Source organism: Mycteria americana, chromosome 4 (assembly GCF_035582795.1).
Source record: "Mycteria americana isolate JAX WOST 10 ecotype Jacksonville Zoo and Gardens chromosome 4, USCA_MyAme_1.0, whole genome shotgun sequence".
NCBI lineage: Eukaryota > Metazoa > Chordata > Aves > Ciconiiformes > Ciconiidae > Mycteria > Mycteria americana.
The window spans coordinates 50,665,604-50,689,241 of record NC_134368.1 but is presented as its reverse complement, the minus strand read 5'-3'; the positions used below and the strand labels follow the sequence as shown (position 1 = coordinate 50,689,241).

The window sequence follows — 23,638 nt, the reverse complement described above, 5'->3', positions numbered from 1 at the left end:
CAATTCTAGACAGAAAGGATTTTTAAAAGAATTCAGAACCTGAAGAGTCAGTATTTAAAAAATTCAATTAATTTCCAGTGTTATTGGAGAACACAGCTAGAGAAGTTTTTATTCTGACAAATGAGATGTTACATCTCTGAGCATCCAGCAGTTTCAGAGCAACTCGGGGCTGCAATCAAAACATCCATTAGAGTGCTCCACGTTTCAGAACAAGCAAGCAAGTGGTTGTCAGTGCAGCCAGTAAATCACCTGATCCTATTACAAAATCAATTACTGCAGCACATTTCTATTGCTACACAACCTGATAATGGCAAAATGATATTGGATAGCTACTGCAAGGTCAAGAAAACTGCTAAGAACATCTGAAATTTGTCTTTTTATCATGTAAGTCCAAATTATACAGCATCCTTTAAATGGTACAGTTAAAATTTAAAATATAGTTACCTTCTTTGGCTGATTGAGACATTCAATGGATAGTCTCTGCAACTGCTCTGATGTATGACTGCAAGATAGAAGATTAGAGCAGCAGGTCGAACAGCCCAGCCTCTTCATTAAAGAAGAAATAATGCTGCAGCCACAGCCACACATTGACTTGCTCATCAGACGAGTTTATTCTTAAAGAAATTAGGACCGGTACTGTCCCACAAACACTCAAAACTGGCCAGTTGCCTCATTCTGCAGCCCCCTGGCTGAAATTAAGACTGCTGAACAGAAAGGAAAAAAAAAGTGTTTCTCAAAAAAAATGTCAGCCAGTCTCCTCAGCAAGTAATATCTTGGATTTAAAAAATGTGTACATTTCTCCCTCTACTCCTCTTTGCAAAGTAAGCTGCTTTGAAAAGACGGACAGCTGTCTAACAGAGGAGTAAATTCAGGGATGGCAATCTCTCCAAACTGCTTGCTGACTATTCCTTCTGTGGCTCTTGTCACTTCAAGTCTGTTTTACCCTCCCCAGCAGTGCAGCCTATCCAGCCTGGGCCCCGGCCAGAGGAGGCTACGCCAGCAGCCAACAGCCGAGAGCCCCACCCCACGCAGCCCCACGCGCTCACCCACAGCATCCTCCGCTCGCCCACAGCATCCTCCACGCCAGCGAGGGCCTCCACTCCTCACAGCCACAGCACAGAGCAGGTTATAGCACATGTTCAGAGCTGCCAACCTTTTGTAACGCCTCTGCTTGAAAAGGACCTTCCAATTACACAGGAGAACGACAAGACCTGTCTGACTGCTACACTCTGAGACTGACTACTTGCAGCGTCTGGGAGGAAAAAAAAAAAACCACCAACCAAAAAGTCTTCTTGAAAAGTCAGAATGCATGAGAAAAATGCTACCCAGGTCTATCAAATCCTGAAATAAGAATGGCTGCTACAAAGCTACATGAGTGAGAACACCAGTAGGAAAAGCCAACAGAAATTTAAGCCCGGGAAGAAACAAGTGTGAGAGAATTTATAGTAGAATGTCCAAAGGTACCACAATCAACTCTCAAAGCAAGTTAGAGGCAGATCGTATAAGCAGCTTTAATAAAGTCTTCGAGGAGCCCTTCGCTCTGAGAAAAACAAAAGAGGCACAACTAATTCAAATGAGGAGTCAGACATAAACAGGTCTTCTAACCTTTAAAAAGAAGTATACTCTGCTCAAAATGTAATATTGAATACCTCTCTAATTTAACACATGCAAGTAACTTACTGCTGGAAATGTTTTCTCATTTGCAAGAGATACTAATGCAATAACTATATACTTCTTTTTCCTTTCCATAGAAAAAAAAAATGCAAGTAATATTGTAAAAAGCTCATTTTAATTGGTTTAAGATGGTATGCAATGCTATTTCTGAAAGTAGAAGGTCTCACATTAACACAATTGCTTAACCTGATTACGGGATAATCTGACTTGAAATAATTGTCACTTACATTCATAGAGCTATCAGTGCTTGTTCAATAGCATCCTCTTTAGCAAAAGGTTAAGAAAAATGCAAGTGATGTGAAAGCAGCTGAAATGAATCTAGTCGCAAAAAAAACTTCTCATTTTCACACTGCATTGAAAGCTTAATTTCTCTCCTGCTTTCTCTCCCCTCCCCTCTACTCTTTCTCTTTCCCCCTCCCTTTCCTTGGTTTAAAGCTGAACTGAGCCTCTCCCTTCACCTTGCTCTGCCCTTTTGATATTCATGTTTCTATTAAATCAGCTTCCAGTAGTATTTATACACGAGCATGCACAACAAATTGAACGATAAAAAAACCCTTGGTAGATAAAGACTACAAATGCAAACAAGCAAAATAATGCAGTAACCTTTTACTCGCCTGCTGGAGGTACTGTCTGCTGCATAGAATTTTAAATCCTCATCTGCAGATGCAATTGAGCTGGTATTGCCAAGGACTTTGCTCTTCCTGTGCTGATTCTACACGGCTATTCATCGAAAGAGCACATTATATAGAAGATTTAAAGTAATATCAGGTGAAATTACTTAAATGGCTTGAAAAGAACCAACTTCCAAAAAAAAGCAGCTATAGCTCTGACCAGCCACATTTCCCAGATATGTCAGACACATTAGTGAAGAAAGTCTTATTGCTGATGCATGCTTGCCAGCAACGTGCAGGATGTGGAAGCAGAGAGAGCTAATGAAAAAAATTAATACACAGATTTAAAGCGCAAGGATCATGCTCTAATGCTCAACATTTCACATGTCCTGCATACCACAAAAAAATCTCTTTTCACAAGCATCTATTGTTTATAAAGCTAAGAAAACGTTGTTAAAAGCAACCCCCACATCCCCCTACTTCAAATCCTGGTCTCTCAGTAGACTGCAGATCAGTTCTAATACAAATATTCTTACTGTACCTCTATTTCCGATAAATAGAAACACTAGCTTTTTCCTTTGGCAGCACCTAGTTAAGGATTACACAGATATATTTCTTAACAAGAAACAGACTAAAGGAAAGCATCAATATTTGGGCTAACGGTTTTGAGTCTAACAGGGTTAGGAAGTACAAGGGTACTTCACTAGAATTTGTATTATTCTTGGTAGAAATGAAGCGCCACCAGTGAAGCCTGCCATTCATTATTTATGATTTTTTCCCCTCCTCATGTCAGTTTCCTTAATGTACTATTGATCCCAGGGCGCATGCAGATAGAGCCAGTGACTGACAAGCCACAGTTTCCTAGTATAAGTATCTGCAACATAAATTAATATTTTTAAGAATATCAAAGTAATATCACTATGAGATTTTTTTTTTTTTTTGCCTATCTATGGACAGTAGAATTGAAGTCCCACTCATAGTGACATAGTTAATACTAATGAACAAACTTTTTCCTCCCACCAAAAGCATCTTATAGTGTCATTTAAAACGTGAAGACAGACTTACTTAATTTTTACATTGGTGTTACCGCTATATTTTGTTTCTTCTACTTTCTAGTGTCTTATCAGCAAAACTTCATCAACACATCTTTTTTGTTACTTCCCTGTTTCTAACTAAAATATTAAATGCATGTTCTCCTTCATAATATTCATTGACAGGACAGAGTCATGAAGATATCATCCTCAGAACTGTGGTTACCTTTCAGAATACCAGCTATTTTTATCGTTACATTAACTCTCATGTGTTCCACAAACTTAGCCAAATCCAAACTTAAAAACACAGCAGGATTGTTTATCGTTTTAAAGAAACATTTCTCATACTAACAAAGCTTTCTTGCAATATTCTCCATTACAAGACACAGACCTTTTCTATGTAAAAAAAAAATGCAAAGGAGAGGTGATTTCATGCTAAGCTAAGGCCATACTCTCCTGTATGCAAAATCTTAATGGGCAAACAGCCAGACACACTCTTAGTTAAAGAGCCTGGATGAAATATCACTTGGACACGGAGAGTGGAAAAGACTGTAGACTATGCAAAGTCTAAGTACCAATAAAAAAAAAAAAAAAAAAAAAGATGTGCAGAATATATATTTCACTTAATTGTTTGCAAGGATATATATATAGAAAAAATATATAAATTATGAAACACAGTTACTGAACAAATAATCAAATATATACAACTTTGAACTGGGAAAAAGGTTCCTACAAAAAGATATTCTTGCCAAATCAGTGTAGCACATGATTAGTAATACATGACTACGGCAAAATCATTATACTATATACAATTCATTGTGAAGTTTAAATGTCTAAACATACTGCTAAGATCTAAACATCCAACACGCTTGATATACAGTAAGATACTCAAACTGAAAAAAAGCCAACAAGTTTGTTACATATTTAGAAAACAGCAAGAGGAGGCAAGAGAAGCTACAACTCTAAAGGGCTCAGAAGGATGGAAGATACATTCTGCAACAGATGAACAAGTTTTAAGGCAACTCTCTGAAAGACAGTCGGAAACAGAGACCCTTGGGGCTGGCCACATGGCCTGGCCAGCTCCCCTGTTCTGTCTGCTGCCAGTCCCACTGTCTCAGAAAGTAAACCCAACATGCTGAGCAACCACCTACATTCTACTTTTCAACAGCTGGTCAAGAAGAGGGCTGGTTGGTGTACTTCCTTGCAAATGAATCAATCTTCTCAAAGTTAATTCTCAAATTGTTGCTTATTTAAAAAAAAAAAAAAAAAAAGCTGTTTTCAATACATACCTAACTTTTAATACAGTCAGAATATACATTTGTTTGTGCAAGGCAAGAATTAATACAAGATAAGTATGTAGGCTTTTAAAAACTATTTTTCAAGTGAAGATGACAGCAATCTAAAAGAAATTCTATAAATCTCATTAAAATAATAAAAGAACTTGTAGTACCATGAACTGAACCTAAGCTATGTATTTCTTTCATAATCCAAAATTTTGCTTTATTGGTACATACAAAGAACTAAGAGTCCTTTCATATACCAGTACAATAGGTAAATAGGTAAAAGATAGCTTCTAATGGAAGGTTTGCTACTGGTAATAAAAACCTTAAAAAACCCTCCATTGGGAGAAGCAGCAAATTGCTTCAAAAATTACATCATCTGCAGCACACTGAAGAAATCTGAGAAGGTTCCAACTTTAAGATGTGAAAATGTTCTTTGGATTCTCATGTCAAAGATAATAAAATAAACCAAAAAGATTTAAAATTTGTTAAAAAGCCATCACAACACGCAAGTACACTGTCCCCTACAACAGGCAGACTTCAAAGCAGTTACAGGAAGGATATAAGAAGGGATGTCCAATTTCACCCAAGACACAATGCTACAGAAGTGGTGGTTTGCAGCTTCATCAGCTTTTCTCAAGGCCCCTTCTACCCGGTTGGCGTGAGGAGAGATGAATGAGTAATTAAACTCAGACTCATTCTTTCCCCTCTCACACAAGAGGAACCACAAAAAATGGTTGAAAAAGTGAGAGACGACTATTTTTGTTCCAGAATTGAGCAACTGGTGCAAGGTTGTGCAGGACAAACACTGGCTGTACCTCCTAAGACCTCCATCTCATACCTGAACCCCTTTGTTGATGACAAGTTTTCTAATTTGGAAAACAAAACATACAAACAGCACCTATCGCCAAAAACCAAATGGCAGTGTTCTTCCCAGCCTCACCCATAGAGATAAAAGCAAAAACAACAGTCCTAGCATTTGCAATACCAGGATGTGTTTTCTTTAACTCTTCTGGACATCAGTGGACTTGCCATCTTCCCCTGAAGAGTCCAGGCACGTGACCCAAACCCTGGCTTCCAAGAGCACAAAAGCACTGTAATGCTGGGAGGTTTGGGGCCTGTTTTTCACTCATCTGCTCTGAGGTAAGAGTCCACACCACTGACATTCTAATTTCTTAACACCATTCACTGTGGGAAATGCAGTGACATATCCAACTAACTGAACTGACAAACATCTCAGTATAGATACATGATCATCATTACCCATCCAAATTAGAGGCTCCCTTTGCCTAAAAGTACATACACACTGCCTTCTCATTAACTCTGTACTGTGTTCATATTTTCAGTATTCATCTTGCATGCTGTCCATCTACCTGGATTCTCTGTTGGAGAGAAAAAAAAGGTGACGGAATACCAACTCATTCTCTGTAATTTTGTAAGAACCACTCCATCGCTTACCAGACTTGAGATGTGTTTATTCATTATACCTGAGAGACACCCACATACCAACTGCATTTCTTTGTCTCAACTTTGCTACAGTACTCCTCCCAGCTGAAACATCATTTGATATTTATTGCAAGTTGATGCAGCAAGGAAAAAGAAGTTGTTCTTGTATATGATTAAAGTGTCCTCAACATTTGTTCCAACGTACTCATACACAGCCTAAAAAAAAAAAGTTAAAAGAGTGGGGAAAAAATTAACATATCTTAGAGTCAAGGTATTTTGCACTCTAAAATTTAATCGCTCCAATCCACAAGAGTTGCATACTATGGAAAATTGTAGTAAAACTTTGAACAATCTCCTGTATCTGCTCTTATCCAAGGACCACACGTAGGCTAGTCTCCCTACTCTCCTGGCCATGCAACACCCCCACAAAGTCTTTCCTGCTCCATGTGTTCAGTTGCCTTTATTTTAGGCAAGTAAGAAAACAAGCAGCTTTGAGAGGGGGGGGGGGGGGGAGGGAGGGAGGGAGGGAGAAATTGCTAGCATTTCTTTGACTTGGGCTGAGTGAGTCCTCCAGCCACTGGTCTTGCTTCCCTAGCTAACTTCCCTACACTTCACTCCCCAGAAGAGTCATATTTACTTCTTCATCTGGGCTGACGACCTAAGTAAAAATCACCCAGTTTGAACAATTCCCAGCACCTGCTAAAACAGAAGAAAGTCCTTTCTACCCTCTTCCAGCTATGAGAGAAAAAAAGGTTTAGCCTACACAGTGAGTATAGTCTAATGAGGGTAATCAGTTTGGGGCTTGTGAGGATGTCTCCTGAGAGAGCAGGAGATGATCCAGTGGCAGATTTCTGGATGCCTTTTCTAGTGGGCTTAAGGACAACAGATTTCATAAGTTGGCTTGGGAGCTAAAGTCACTTAGCTTAAATAGTGCTGTTGATAGACATGTGGTTCCTGGCATTAGATAGGAAGCCTACATTTGAGTCATGAGCACAGGCAGCAGCAACCACTCGCACCAAATTAGGTATGGAGCTATTACAGCTAAATACAGGGACATCTGCACAGGAGTTGTTCCTCTCCTCCAGTCCTCCCAAATGCACTTACAGCTTTACTGAGCAGTCTCTGCTTCCCCTTCTCTTCTTGCCTCTCCCCTCTTCTCTAAAAACCATCTGTACAAGACAGTTTTCTACACAGCTGTCCTGGTTTCAGCTGAGATAGAGTTAATTTTCTTTATAGTGGCTGGTATGGGGCTATGTTTTGGATTTGTGCTGAAAACAATGTTGATAATACAGAGATGTTTTAGTTGTTGCTGCACTAGCCAAGGACTTTTCAGCTTCCCATGCTCTGCCAGGTGCAGAAGAAGCTGGGAGGGGACACAGCCAGGACAGCTGATCCAAACTGACCAAAAGGCTATTCCATACCATATGACGTCATGCTCAGTATATAAAGCTGGGGAAGAAGAAGGAAGGGGGGGGACGTTCGGAGTGATGGCGTTTGTCTTCCCAAGCACCCGTTACGCGTGATGGAGCCCTGCTTTCCTGGAGATGGCTGAACACCTGCCTGCCCATGGGAAGGAGTGAATGAATTCCTTGCTTTGCTTCGCTTGCGTGTGCGGCTTTTGCTTTACCTATTAAACTGTTTTTATCTCAACCCTCGAGTTTTCTTACTTTTGCTCTTCCAATTCTCTCCCCCATCCCACCGGGGGGGGGGTGAGCGAGCAGCTGGGTGGGGCTTAGTTGCCAGCTGTGGCTAAACCAGGACAACAGCACAGGAAAACAGCTGGAGATTATAAACCAATTGAATACAAGAAGTCAGTAACCCTTCAAGTAAAGAATAAATTCACACTACCATATATTACATACTTATTTTCAGTATGCTAAAATATTACCTCGTAAGTATTAAAAGTTGTTAAAGATATCCACACATGCCTGTTTTCAACAGCTGGCGATTTTCCTCCTCTAGAGCTCTGGGAAACTGTTTGCGATAAGCTCTTACCTGACTGCCAAGTTACAACCCAGTATTGAAATAGTTAACATTTTCCTCAGAGGTAACGCTCAGTGCAAGTACTAAATGTTTCTCTCTTTGAGAGTTCTTGTTTCAGGCTATCTGCTGATTTAAGAAGGAAACTATCAATTTATGCTTGGTACTTCTTTTTAAAGGTGACTTAATTGTGAGTGTTACCCCTTTTCAAACAAAGGCAATGAAAAAAATCCCAAAGTAGTGTAAAAGAAAACTGATGTCTTATGGAAAGAGGGATGCTGCTATAACACCTCTGGCCTGTAATAAATACCACAGAGGAAGCAAGTGGTTCACCATTTGACTGCAAGTTTCAGAGCCACCCATTTCCATTACTACTGATGGAGCCGAGGATGAGGACAACCTACTTCTCAGAACAGCCACACTGTCACCACTGACAGGATGGTAATTTTTCCACAAGAAGCACAGGATAATAACCAGGCAATTCCTGCTACGCCCTTGGAACAGAATGCCTCTGACCTGGCAAGGCTGAAACACGAGTCTTAAATGGTGGTTTTCAACCCCTTTATGTAGGATTGCCACAAGTAACTTAGCCCAGACTTTGCATCTGACCCCTGGTCCCCTTGTGAACCTGGGGCAAATGGTGAGGGATGGGAAGTAACATTGACATAATCTTACACTTATGTGTCATGAAAGCCTGATGCTTGTAAAAAGTGTCAGGCCTGCTGTATATAGGCAGACTGACTCCACTGCCCACTCACAGGCAAGTCCTGCCAAGTGACAAGGAAGCAAAGACCACGCTTCGTTCCCTGCTACTGGAAGAAGGTACCACATCATCCAGCAAGGTGCATTTGTGGGAAGAACAGGCAAAAGAGGAGAAAGGCTCTCAGGCAAAACAGCCAACCCTTGAATACAGAAATTATCGTGTCCCCATGTCAAATCACACCATAAAGCAAGACCTGTAATTCTTTTTGTTGACTGTAATTTCAAGCAATATTCAGAATTACTATAACTTACTCTCATCCATAATCTAGGTCTTCATAGAGTTGCAGATATAAGTCACCTTTATGAAATTCAGTGTTTTGGCAATATTTTTTGAAAATGCCAAAACAAACAAACAAAAAATTGGTCTGTGCCGCAGCAGGTATACCTCTGAAGGGATTGTGGCCCAAGGATAAGCCCATGCTGGAGAAGGTACACCTCGAAGCATCTGTGGCTGTGGATAAGTCCATGCTGCAGCAGGTACACCTTGAAGCATCAGTGGCTGTGCATGAGGTCATGCTGGATCACCTCAAAGCATGTGGCCATGGATAAGCCCAGGACAGAGCATGTACAGCCCTAGAGGGACTGCAGCTGTGGGTACGGCCATGTTGGAGCAAGTTTACTTCTGAAGGGATTGTGGCTGTGGGTAAGGCCACGCTAGAGCAGGTATCTCTCTGAAGGCACTTTGGCCCATGGAGAAGGCCACATTGGAACAGGTGCATCTCAAAGCAACTGTGGCTGTGGATAAGTCTATGCCACAGGAGGTATACCCCTGGGGAGACTGTGGCTCATAAATAAGGCTCCACTTGGAGCAGGTACGCCCCTAAGGGACTGCAGTCTGTGGATAATTCCAAGACGGAGCAGGGGCAAGGGGAGGAGTTCATTGCAATGTTAAACCTGATGGTCTGGTCCAAAGGGACCAGGGGTGGAGATTGTAATGGAAATACCTTTAAATGGTTGTAACCCGGGGTTTGAGTTGCATGTTATGGTAATTACTATAGCAGGAACCCCTTGTTGCTAGCCAGGCTAGGAGACAAGGGGAGGAGTTCATTGCAATGTTAAACCCTATAACCTGGCCCAAAGGGACCAGGGGTGGAGATTGCAATGGATATACCTTTAAATTGTTGTAACCCATGACTTGAGTTGCATGTTATGGGAATTACTATAGCTGGAACCACCTGAACCAATGGAAGACAAGCCTTACAAGAAGCAGTGCAAGTGCAGCAGTGACCCGACCTGAGCTGGCTTTGGTGGCCAGTAACTCCAAGCAACACACCACTTCTGTCCTGAGTAACAACCATAACAGACGGACCCCAAAGTCATGGACTAAATGAACTCAGTGGACATTTATGGACATTTTACAGACATTTTACAGGAGTGGTCCATAGACTAAGGGAATGATATCTGTGTATTATATCAAAGGATGGGAACGGTGATGGTGGGTAATGAGAATGTATTGAATAGTGCGAGACCCGAGCGTGACGTAAATGGTATGAAATAAGGGGTGGAGAATGTGCTGGTTTTGGCTGGGACAGAGTTGATTTTCTTTATGGTAGCTGGTATGGGGCTATGTTTTGGATTTGTGCTGGAAACAGTGTTGATAACACAGGGATGTATTAGTTGTTGCTAAGTAGTGCTTATACTAAATCAAGGACTTTTCAGCTTCCCATGCTCTGCCAGGTACAGAAGAAGTTGGGAGGGGATACAGCTGGGACAGCTGATCCCAACTGACCAAAGGGATATCTCATACCATATGACGTCATGCTCAGTATATAAAGCTGGGGAAGAAGAAGGAAGGGAAGACATTCGGAGTGATGGCATTTGTCTTCCCAAGGACCTGTTACGCGTGATGGAGCCCTGCTTTCCTGGAGATGGCTGAACACCTGCCTGCCCATGGGAAGGAGCGACTGAATTCCTTGCTTTGCTTTGCTTGCGTGCGCGGCTTTTGCTTTACCTATTAAACTGTTTTTACCTTCAACCCACGAGTTTTCTTACTTTTACCCTTCCAATTCTCTCCCCCATCCCACTGCGGGGCGGGGGGGGGGGGGGGGGGGGAGTGAGCAAGCAGCTGCGTGGGGCTTAGTTGCCAACTGGGGTTAAACCACGACACCAAACCAAAACCAAGAAATTTGAGATTTATCCATGTCTGAGTATAGAGGAAAGCAGACCTTCACTTTCTGGTTAACCAATAGGAATATTTCAAATGAGAAACCTTACAAGCCAATTTCAAAGTTCAAGAGAGGATAAGAGCCTTATATAGATCAATTTTCCCACTAAGTTTCATGTTAAATCAAGAACCACAACAACAATGAAGCTACTCTAATCCTCTATGCTCTTCAGGCTGCAGGAAACAAGTGGATTGGCCTTTATTATGTTTAAGATGTAGAAAAGTCAAAGATGACTGGCTACTTCAAATAAAAGCTTACAACATTAACATAACCATTATCAAATAACAGGCATTTTTTTGCCCTGTTTCTCCACTCAAGCCTCACCCTCCACCTACAGGCTTACAGTAAGGCAAAATATTTACTATAAATATCCCCTTCTGCAATACGCTGTCTGAAGTCCTTATTCACTGCCAAATGCATTTTCATTACCCCTTTGGAAGTCACGGTCCAGATCTTTCCGCACAGCCTTACCCACGGCTACAGTTAATACAATCTGTATGACTGAGTCACGTGGAAAAACGCTAGCTTAACATCAGAAGGTTATGAAAGTTTAAAAAGCTATTTTTAATTTAGATAGAAGTTCATCACAACACATCCTATGCCCCTGGTAACTTTCTGGTGAAAAGCTAGCGCTTCTTTATAGGAGAAGCTGGCTGCATTTAACAGCAGAAAACATTAACAGATGTTGATGTAACAGGATGAAAAAAGCACCTTGCCTCTTCACTTTTTTCATACAAGAACATCAGTCTGGTAATCCTAGAAGGGAAACTGTGTCCTCCAGCTAAAAAAAGTGAAGGTAATCCAAAGCTATCAGTCAGAGAAAGTGAGCATTTTGCAAACTGTACTTCCTAGAGGATACTTCACATTTCCTTAACAAAGACTAAGTGAAGTTCAACTCTAAAACAGATAAAAATACAAAGTTCAATCTAACTCAAGGGAAACAGAAATTACATTCTTTCATCAACTTCCTCCTAACAAAAAGGAGGTGGCAAAAATATCCACATACATATAGATGCAGTGCAAAATTTGTTCACAAAAATATATACTTGAACTGGGTTGAGTAGTAAGAACAACCTACAAGGACATTCCATACTTAAGACTGCTATATACTGAATTTCTTCATACATCTTATAATACTTTCACCCATTCAAAAATCAGAGACTGATACAAAAAGAACTGAAGAAATACTTAAATCTTTTCTAAACTATCAAATATATGTGTATTTATCAATTTATCTACAGGACAGAAAACAAAAGACAATTAGCTTCTCCCTACCTCTCTACGCCATACCACCTATTTTCTACACAGAAAAATCGAGGTATAATCACATATGAGCTTAATCTAGACAACACAAGTAACAATAGCAGTACACATGCTTCAGTACAGGCTTTAAGTGTGTGCCAGAATGCAAAACTGAAGCACTCTCCATCATTAAAGACACTAGCTAAACACACACTAGCACAGGCATATTAACTCCTGCTACAGTCACATCGTGAATTTTGCTGAGCTAGAGTAACCCAGTGTCAGTGCTTACTGCAGGGAAGTTCACCTGAAGCTGCTGCAGTCCGACATGCACTGGCAGAAGAACCACTTAGGCTAGCTTCAAAAACGTACTTCATTCTCCTCTCAGGTGTTTCCATCCCCATGTCATCCCTGGCCTTGTGTTGGCACAAGAATCTGTGCAGACTGCACAGACGTTTCAGATGTTCTCTAGATAATCAGTTTTAACCTGCAATAGTTCTGAAATCTAGTTCACTGCACAAATGCTCCAAAACTTCTAGAAGAAGTCAAGAGTCAGAAGCTGATCAGAAGAATTTATTTCGGTAGCACTGCCTACTTTAAAGTACTCAAAAACTATAGCCTAACAATAGTTTCGCTCTTAGCAGCAGTGTTGCTTATGCCAGGTTACACAGCCTTTGATCCCTCATTTCAAACCCTTCTCCCTCCCATACAGAGGGGAATACAGAGGCATAATTGTTCATTTAGTTGGACAGGGAAGAATGGGAAAACTGATTTGGATGAAAAATAACCCAGGAAAAAGGAAGGCCACACTTCAAAAGTTGGCCAATCTAGATCAGTGTGCTATGCTACACATGACTTCATCAATATAATACAGAGGTGGACGGTGAGGTGGAGGGTAGAAGAGAACAGGAGAGATGAAGGGAGCCAGGGGAGGCTGGGGATATTGCTGTTTGAGCCAGCAGTGTTATCACAGGAATTCAAGCACAACCAAATCCATGGATGTCATACACCATACTGATGAAATCATTTGTTGCTCCATTCCTCACTTCCTTGTCTATAAAACAGGACTAATGCTTACTATGCTTAGGGCACTCCGGTAAGGTAAAGAAGTTAAAGACTAAGCTATTTACTTACTATATTAGTAATGAGGGGATAGAAAAGGAGGGATACAATTCTTCTTGAAGACAGGACAAGAAAAAACATGTAACGGGAAAAATAGTTTTCTTTCCTTTTCCTGTAACCAAAGTATAGGAGAAATAAATGTTAAGGGTTTTGACATGATGGAGCCAGCTTTCCAGACAGAAAGAAGCACTCAAAACTGAGAGCAGAACCGCAGCAATAAACATTCTGAACCCTGCGCAGAGGGAGCTCGAGCTGGATGCTGGATGCGCTCTAACGTGCTGCTCAAAGCACTCCAGCCCTTCAATCGTCCACGGTTGCCTTTGCATTTGAGCAGCAAGTGGACCCACAGCATTACAGGGGAAGAAGAGAAGAACTGACTTAGAACTAGTATCCTAGCTATACGGGATAATTAGCCATCAATGTAACATTCTAAACAGACTTTCATTAGATATTACCAAAACAAGATTTTACTTCTAAATGATGACTAGTTGTTGTGTTTTAAGGCTCATTATTTTCTTGGATGTTAACAAGCTTTAATTAATATCAAGACGTGAAAGACCAATTAAGTAGTGAGGTCACAGGGAGGTCACCTATGCGGATCCTGGGAGCCAAGTTTTACATATATGCATCGCTGCAACCACTTAGCAGTAAGCAGCTAGTGCAGATGAAGCAAGCCATAGAGCCACGTAAGGTTTAATAAGTTAAAATGATTAACTGGAAGCAGAAGTATGTATACAAGGATCTGGCAAAATTCACATCTGATTACATGCCTTTTAGCAGTTTTTATAATTAAGAGAAAATACTCAACTTCTCTACAGTTATGAACATCTTTGGTCCTAGAATATCCAATTCACAAGCCATCTTTAGAATATATGAGACTTACTGGTTTTCAAACTTCAGGAAGTACTTTCTCCCTAAAGCAACACCAAGACGAACTGATTTGTGTACAAGTATATGCAAGAACCTAAATGAAAAGCACTTCACATTCTAGGTTGATGAGAACAAAAACTAGCAAAAGATACCTGAACAACTGAGATCCTAAAGAACACGCAGTTTATCATTCCTGTTAAGATCATGATATTCTTTGCTCCAGACTTCAGACCCAGGTCTGAACAGACTTCAGGTCAAGAAAAATGCTTTTCTATGACATACAGAAAAGTTAACATGCTCTGCAAAGCCTTGACCATCACACATTTGAGCTAATTAATAGGACATCTGCGGGCACCATTAAAAAAAACCCTGAAGACAGAAAACAATACTATGACATTACTATTATCATAATTTATTAACTAATTTATTACAAGTGGAGCTTTTACCAACATAATTCTAAGGTGTTTACCTGCAACACTAAATGTTTTTCTTAAAGTTTCTTCACCTAATGGGTTCTTTATAACATCTGACAAGAAACACATAGGTGATGCAATGTCCTTAGTACGATGCATCCCAAGCAACCCATTCACAGCTCAATTTCCTAAGTGTCATATTGAAAGGTCATAAAACCTACAGAATAGCACAGGATCTTGTTAGACCAGCTAGTTTGTTTTGTTGTTTGGTTTATTTTTCATTGTTTGGGGACTGTTCTTTTTCCCTCTTTTACTTAGTTGGGAGTGGGTGAGAGGGAGACAATGACACCAAGACCTTTTAGGACATAAAAAGGGGAGTCTGTTGTCGTTCATTTTGCGTAGCTGCCATTCAAACACCTCATTTTATTTCATTTGTTCTAGCACTGTAAATAGAGTGCTTAAGGACACAGTCAAGGTGAAATCTCATTTTGCTCATGCTTTTTTTTGTCTGCCATAACATATCTAAATCAACTTCAATTAAATTAAATGCTTTAGTTAATTAATCAGTGTAACTAATTTATCATTTGCCATTTAGACCTAAGAATTCATACACTAGAAAATTACACCCTCTCCTTTTTCGTTAGCTGGTATAATAAGGGATATTACCCTTCTTCCTCACTGCACAACAAGCCTGGTCTTACTCTCATTCTTCTACCCCATCACAGCTGCGATGCTGTTATGATTTACTGTATCCACTCCTTTGGATGCCTAGTATATCCTGCGTCTCACAGATTCCACAACACAAACATTTTAAGTAATTCTAAAACTCTTAGGCACTAAGCTTTCAAACCGGCATAAAAGAAAACATATACAATCTGGGCACAGATATTGAATTTCTCAGTGACTAAGATTTAAATCAACAAGACACAAGGAAGAGTTCTCCCACATTGTTTCTTGGAGCTTTTTAACCAATGTATCTTCAGTGTTTCAGTTATACATAAACATTATACCTCTAGACTTCACCAGCTAGGAATGACTTTATTAAAACACACAAATAATATTTAATTTGCAATTCTATGCTACACTTACTCAGTCAATGACCTTTCCCATGAAGGAGTGCCACTGTCCCTCCCAGTATTATATTCTAACACCTGGATACGTCACCTGCATCCATAGCCCTGGTTCACTGCAGTCCAGTTCCCAGACTCTTAACAACCTGATTTCGAGTATTCCCACTTTCGATAGTCAGCTCGTCTTTTATCACAATGCTCTTCAGAGCTACCACACAGCTTGCCACTCCTAAATGCAGGGTGGACCTTTCCGAGCAGATACCTCTAACCATTTTACACGCTCATATCAGGACAGTATCTGAATATTAGTCCCCCTAGCTAAGTAGCAGTATCTTTGGAGCATGTCAGATAAGCTGAAGTTCTTTAGGAACTCTTCGTGTCATCTTTAGGATCTCAAAATCATATTTTCTCAGCTTTCTGCAAATAGTTTCTATTCCTACCCACTAGTTGTTCTACTCAGTATTTTAATGCAATGTAAATACGTCTTCATGGAACATGTCAACCAGTCACATATTGAACCCATTAGCCAAAATATTGTGTCAGTGAGGAGCAGAAAACATTGTATAATTACCTCTAGGTACAAACAATGCCCATAACTCTATTTCAAACCCTCCCCCTCACGGTTTCAATTGCAAGATTTTATTTTTATTCTAGCATTTCATACAAGTTTAAATGTTCCCCCAAATTTAAGGAAGCATTTCCTTTATTTTTTTTCCCCCCCAAAAGAATAATTTTCTACTAAAGTTTATATTCAGCTAAATATTTCTTCATCCTCCAGTAGCTGGCAAATCAGCATGTACTTCAAAACTTCAGTTAAAGAGACAACTGCAAGTATGTTATTAAATATTCATATATTTTGTGCAACTGAAACTGAATTATAAACATGGCTTTCTGACCCAAACTAAATTGGCGTTTGTTTACCTTAAAAATGCCTGACTGTAAATTGCAGCAGTTGAGGAACTGCTTCATAAGCAGCTCAGCCCACAACGCAGACAGAGATGTTCTCAGTTAAGACCATCCCAGCAGGCAATCTCAGGATGAGCTTAATCCATGAACTATCCTGCAAAAGGTCTTCTTTTGCCATCCCTGCAAGCAGACGGCAGCGGCCACTGTCAAGACAGCTAGCTTGTTTTGCGTCGGGGCAATGACGACTACTCTTCAGCTTTATCTCACTGGAGGCAAGTCATCCTCCTAAAGGCCATTCAAGGAGAAGATGAGAAACAGCAGCGCTCTCTTCGCAGACACTAAAGAATGAAGGGCTGGCTATCATATTAAATCACTAGCTGTAATGTTCCCTTACAAAAAGAGACTTTGATAACTAAAGAATATTTCGCATGATGTTCAGCTCTGGAACAAAGTGGAGTAATATGCATGAAGAGCCCCCCGGAAACGTACATGTGGTTTCCCAAAGAAAAAAGGAAAAAAGTACCTGAAGTTACTAATTTGTGTTGTTTGAAGTGTTAAAGTTAAGGAACAGAATTCTAAATCCAATTTGCAATTGGTATCTAATTAATTTGCTAGAAAACACCTAAGATCTTTCTGTGGATAATAGTCTAGTGAAACTACAGTTTCATTTAATTATTCAAAATGCATCTAGCTCAAGATTTGAGCAATAGGAAACATTACACAAAAAGATAAAAAGATTCTTAAAACTGAGTTTCAAAAGGGGGGAGGGGAGGGAATCAAACCCACAACACTGATTAATCAAGAGTTGCTAGAACTCCTTAAAGTAATCATCAACAACAACAAAAAAGCATTATTTTTTTAATAACTGTCCCAAGAATTCCTATGTCAAAAAAACATGACTTATTTTTCACTGAGAATACTGAGGGGGTGGGGGGGTGGTGTTAAATTCGTAAGAAAGCTACTTTTCAAGTTAAACCAGAGACAATGGGCAACTTGCTGGGCAACTTCACCTTTGCACCTTTTAGTTGAGGTTTAAACATGTCAAATCATTAAAAATTGATTTTTATGAAATATCTTTTTGGAAATAATTAACACATTATTTTAAGTTACCTTCATTTTACCACAAACTATTATTGCTGACCAAGTTTACAACGCACACAATTCACATACCAAATAACACAAGCGCACGAAAGGTCCAAACAAGGATCAGACTTGATGGAGATGGACAGATGAAAGCACACAGGCTGCAAGAAGGAGATGGTATTCCTAAAGTGAGTGTGACCGTTGGCCAAACCCACCAAGAGCACCTCCCTTTGAAAAGCTCATTCATTAACTACCAAGGGCTAATGATTCAGATGTCTTCCAGGAAGGCTGCTAAGAGTTTTGCAAGTCTAGTAACTGCTGGCTGGCAGGTGAAGGAAAGGATGGGAGGTGTCTGTGCTCCCTTCCACAACTTTGGTCCCACTCCTGTGGGACCAAAATTCAAAGGTTTTGGAGTTCAGCCTGCTTTGTATTAGGTAGCACAGACCAAGTAAGAATCTTGCACAGATTCTAAAATTATGAAAGACTAGTTTTAACAGCAGACAGAACAACGAACAAAGAATATTTCACCATAATTTTACCCTACTTTGGCTTTACTAAAGACAAACTTCTCTCCATATATCAAAAATCCCAAATAAGTTTACCTTTGAAAGCTATAACTCCTGTGAAGACAAACATCTTCCTACACTAATTCATACCAGACACAGCAGCTTATACCATACCAGTGCTCAAATTTATACACTTCCTGGAGAAGGTCCAATGTATTAATTTTCATGTCTTAAAAGGAATAGACTAGAAATATTTTCAGGTAATTTCATATGTCATGGGCGTTTTACTGTTACAGAAAAGTAACAGAGAGACTTTAACTCTGCATAACTGACAACCTATCCTGCAGAGAATCTCTCTGGCAGACTCTTCTTGGAGGCACGTAGTGATGGGACAAAGGCTACAGACAGAAGTTGCAACAACAGGAATTCTGACTATATGCCTATATGACTATATGACTGGAAAAAAAAAGTTTCACATCACAGGCAGTCAAATATTGAAGCAGGCTGTCTAGAGAAGCTGTGGAATATCTGTTCTTGGAGATATTAAAACTTACCCTGAAGAGCAACCCTGAGCAACTTCATCTAAGCTGGCCTTGCTTTGAGTGGGGGTCTGGACTAGACAACCTCCAAAGTCCCTCCTAATCTAAATCGCCTTATGACTCGATGAAACCGAAAGGAGGATCAGAAGGCGGGGGGGGGACAGTCAGCTGTAACACATTGTAAAACAATACATTAACACACACACATCAGTATACAAGGCTGATGTTTGATTTTTGACTGTAAAAATGAAGAAAGTGTTGTAGAACCGCCCCCCGCTTTTTTTTTTTTAAGTCTACTCTGTCTCCCCAGTGTTCTGCTGTTCTATCTCCCTATAATCAAAATTGAGGCTTTTTTTTTTAATGTCAATAGTCAATAACATCTAATTAACAAAAATTCCAATCTCAAATTTCTTATAAAAAAAAAATGTCATCACTTGCTTTTACAACGGAAGACTTATAGACCTTTTTTAAATCTTACCAAATGAACTATACTGGTGTCAATATTTTAATGATTTACAGCTGTCTGCCAAAATAGGGAGAAGCCATAAAAGTTGAAAAAAAAAAAAAGGTATAAACAGTATTTGTTTGATGTAATGGAGGTAAAGGAGGCAACCATACAGAGATGAGGCCAGTACAATCTAACAGGTAAGCACGGAGGTTATCAAGATGTGAAGCACACATCACTAATGATGCTCAAGCCACTTCAAACTTTTACATCCTCCACACAGAAGGGAGTACCTCCATACTCAGAGCCAGGAGGCTTCTCCTGCGGCTGTGCACATACACTGAAGCACATCCTAGCACTCCACCCAAAGCAAAGATAGGAAAATGCAGGGTATTTCTGATATATTTGCTTGGCGCTCCAGTACACTGATAGGAGTCAGTGGAAGCTGAGCCCTTGACTCTCCATCAGATTAGTCCTCCAGCACTGAAGCTTTGACTCCTACTACTGACTATAGAGCCAGATTTTCATTCTAACACACAAAAAGAAAAAATGTCAGACTAGTTTAGACTTAAGGGATCTCAGGAGGTCTCTAATCCAATCTTCTACTCAAGTGATGGTCAATACTGAAATTCAGACCAAGTTGCTCAGGGACTTGACCTGAGTCCAGTCAGGTCTTGAAAATCTCCAAGGACGTGGTGGAGGGTTTGCACTTTGTAGTCCAAGTCTGTCAATGCATATAGATGCTTACCAATTAAGGACGTAAGAAAAAGGCAATACTGTAAGCAGAACTGGAATGGAATTCAATAAATGCAACTGCCTGTGCAATCAGAAACGCAAGAGAAAGTCTAATGAGTAAATGATTTTCAAAAATCCTGTGCGATTTTTAACAATATGAAATGTTATATATTGACATTGTGTGTATATATATACACACACATAGAGACATTATATATAGGCAAACAGCAGCACAGAAAATATTTCAAAATTGCATGGCCTGGCATAGAGCCAAAAACAGTTGGTGCCAACAGTCATGGTATCTCCTCCACTGCCTCCTGGAACTGCCTGCCCAAACACTTCTGAAATTACTTGTTGTACAAGAATAAAATTCAGCATGCAGCAATATCTGAGTTGATACAGCAAGAGCAAGACTGCTTTTGTAAAGGCCTGATAAAAGGATGCTGCAGCAATCATGATGCCAGATGATGAGAGCTGGGATGAGAGGTTTAACTATGTGAGTAGAATACAAATCTCACAGATTTTCTGCAGGAAGAATCAGGGTGATCGCACGTGTAAAACAACAGCAGCAGTTTCTTTCTTCATGGAGACACGCTATTTTTCAAACCTGTATTGAGACAACATGAAGTGATGTTGAATGAGGGAGCAAATCTTATCAATGTTTCTGGCAGTCTTTCTGTCCAGCGGGCTGTTACAGATACACAGTCAGTTCCTTAGTACTGATCCTACCAGTTAGACACAAAATGACCCCTTCCCACCTCTGTAAAAAATGGTGTTTCTCAGAAAACCGCTTGGTCTGGCATTGCCTTACGAGGAAACAGAAGCAGAGAAAGACCTGCCACTGGGAGGAGCTGTAGTCATACTCGATTTTAAATCCTTGCCCTCCACTCTGGAGACTGCAAACCTGACAAGAGTTATCATGCTTGCATGCCAGGTTCTGCCAACCAGACAGAAGCTGCCTGCTTCAGCACACAAAACGGTGACTGAACAAGCACGGAGAACTAAATCCACGTTTTATAAAGCAGAAATCAGACTTTTGGACATTACAGTAGTCTGTCATTTGTGTTCTTCCCTAAGTCAGTCCAAAGTTTCATCTGAAGCTATACTGTCTCAAACAAGTGTAGAGAAATGAGTAACCCAAGTATGAAAAAGGTACCACCTTCCCTGAATCCACAAATGTGAAAATCAAACAGTTTCTCCGTAACACCACTTTCGACAAAAGATGAAGTACTGCAAATACCAAAAAAAAAGTCCTTTGATGTTTATTTCTTTGACCACACCTTCACAAATTGAACAAAAGAAACACTTCAGTCTTCACCATCTTATCTATGAATAGAGGAAACAACAACGATCAAAAACCTGGAATGGCAACTTGCAATAAAAGACTGAAGAAACTGGAGTTGTTCAGTTCAAAGCAGTGCTTCTCCACCTTTTCTTGTCGCGGAGCCTAGCACAGCATAGCAAAACTAGTAAGGTTCAGCATGACTCCTTCCACAGCGCAGCCCCAGGCCACAGCCCCCGTCCCTCTGCTGCTGCCACCTCCCCAGCCTCCGGCACAGGAGTGCTCCCAAGCCCTGCGGCATCGCTAAGGCCAGGCCTCAGCCAAGCACAGCTCTCCTGCGGTCACGCTCCCTCCTCAACAAGATGCAAGTTATACAGCACGGACTCCTGAGCCCTGGCAATACACCACAGCTGACACACAAGCCACCTCTGAGCAGTATAGGGCCCGGCAGAGTAGGAACTGCCCCAGGTAATGATTTGAGGCGCAGCTGCCTCACCGCTGGATGCCCACACCCATCACCGCTGACAATGCTACAGTGCCACACAGATTTGTTAACCGCTGGCTTAGACGACAAGAGTGAGGAAAGGAAAATAGCACTCTTTGAAAGCAAAAAGCACGTGTCTATGGAGGAAAGAAACTAAATACTATTTATCCCGTCTACAGCAAATATAGAAGAAGAAATGGAACTGAGCTGCAGGAACGGTGATCCAGCAAGCACTGAGAAGAAGGGGGCAAAGCAGAAGGGCAAGTCTATAGATCACAAAGTGGCAGAAGAAACCGGCTAAGGAAAACATGGACTTTCCTTCACTGAAGACTTAAAAAGAGATCAAAACATTCCTGACAGACAGTGGTCTAGATGCAGTAGATTTTTGTCTTGAAGGAAGGTCTCAATGATCTCCCAAAGTCCCTTCTGGCCCTAGTTCCTCTTGATGAGCACACATGACAAGATAACAGGAGGTTAATACAACTTCTAATGACATTTTACACAGGACCGACTGTCACGTCACGATCGGCATTTTGGTAAATACATGAGAGGCCTTAGCAGCGCAGCTGGTAGTGCTCTCTAGTGGAGATAAAGGAGGAAATGCTTCAGAGTTCAAAGCCATGGTGGCTTCCTGAAACAGAAAATAAACTCATTTTGCTGTATTTCAAAGATCTAATTTAAATAATCACAATTCACTGTAAACATCAATACTGCTATTCAAAGCTGAATAGGCAAAAGCAGAGTGAACACCTTCAGAACACAGGTTTTCTAAATAGCTACAAAAGATAAAGGTTTTTTTTTTTCCCTTCATCAGCTTGGTACATTGCTTCTTATCGACTTACTTCACTACGGGCTTATGATAGAACAAGGAAGAGGCTGGAGAACATCATCATGCAATATTTAAAGTGTGCTTTACTATCCATATCCAAAAGCAATAGATGCTACAGGTAACTACCGCCAAACTTTAAGGTAGATGGATGATAAACTAGAACATGGATGAAGTGGAGCCCCTCTAGTGTACTCCTCCATTACTAATGTCACAGTTGACGTCGCTTCAGAAAGATCACATCATACAAATACAGCACAGTACTTAACTCTAAATAGAGCAACAGTAAATTGCAACCACAAGCAGGTTTTTTTATTGCAAAATTTTATATCAGGAGTCAAAGAAGGTAAAAAGCTTGCCAAGAACTCTGTCAAACACATGCATTTTTGAGTGCAACACTTCGGTGACAAAACAAAAAGAGTATCCTTATCACACTGCCATGGGCATAACATCTCAGTTGCATATTTTTGAGATCTTCTGACCCCCAATCCACACACACTGCAAAATCTTAATGGTATGCCAAAATTATTTTCTCATAGGTACAGTTACACATCCAAGGTAACAGGAAGGGAACGAACTGTTTCAGGTTGTCCGTCAAGACAACCTAGGATTCAGCTTGAGATTCAGAGCTAAATCTTTGAGTTATTGGTGTTGCCTATTCCTTTTTATTTTGAAAGGGGAAATGAGACTGGTGAGTAACTCCTGTGGGCTTGACTGAAATTTTGGATCAAAGTGGATGCCAGTTATCAGAGCTGGTAACAGAGAATAGAATGGGAAAGTTGAGATGATCTTTTCTGATTTCACATACAGCAGTTGAAATTCTAAATCCCAATTAGGTCCTCAATTATATCTGTGCAGCCTTAAAACCTTCCAATCAAAACTTAAAGGGCATTGTCAATGCAATCTGAACTTATTCTTTATGCTTATATAGCTTTAGTTCTACTAAACAGAACTGAACGAAAGTCTGCAACTGCTGGACAAGGAGGAAATGATTTCAGCAATTTAGCAGTAACATGCAGAAAACAAATGCGTGCCATAGCATACACACGAAGCTATACTGACAATAATTTCAAGTTAAGTTTACAAAGGCACTGAAATTTAAGCTATAGTCACTGTGAAAGATTAACAGTTATTCGTGCATTTTGATCACCAACTGTCCAAACACA

At 40.4% G+C, this 23,638-nt stretch overlaps 1 protein-coding gene across 12 annotated transcripts in view; it reads right to left on the bottom strand.

The window, feature by feature from the left end:
* The window catches only part of FBXW7 (F-box and WD repeat domain containing 7), a 196,339-nt gene that overhangs the window by 139,317 nt on the left and 33,384 nt on the right, over window positions 1-23,638 (bottom strand). For 5 of the 12 annotated variants that reach the window (XM_075500481.1, XM_075500482.1, XM_075500478.1 and 2 more), the window contains exon 1: window positions 6,055-6,237. The exons of 6 other annotated variants lie outside the window; for them this stretch is intronic. In XM_075500481.1, coding sequence (XP_075356596.1) covers window positions 6,055-6,111 — 57 coding nt within the window. In that variant the 5' untranslated portion in view covers window positions 6,112-6,237. Of the gene's footprint in view, window positions 1-6,054; window positions 6,238-23,638 lie in introns of those variants that run through there. One more of the 12 variants, XM_075500467.1, reaches the window with a different exon arrangement.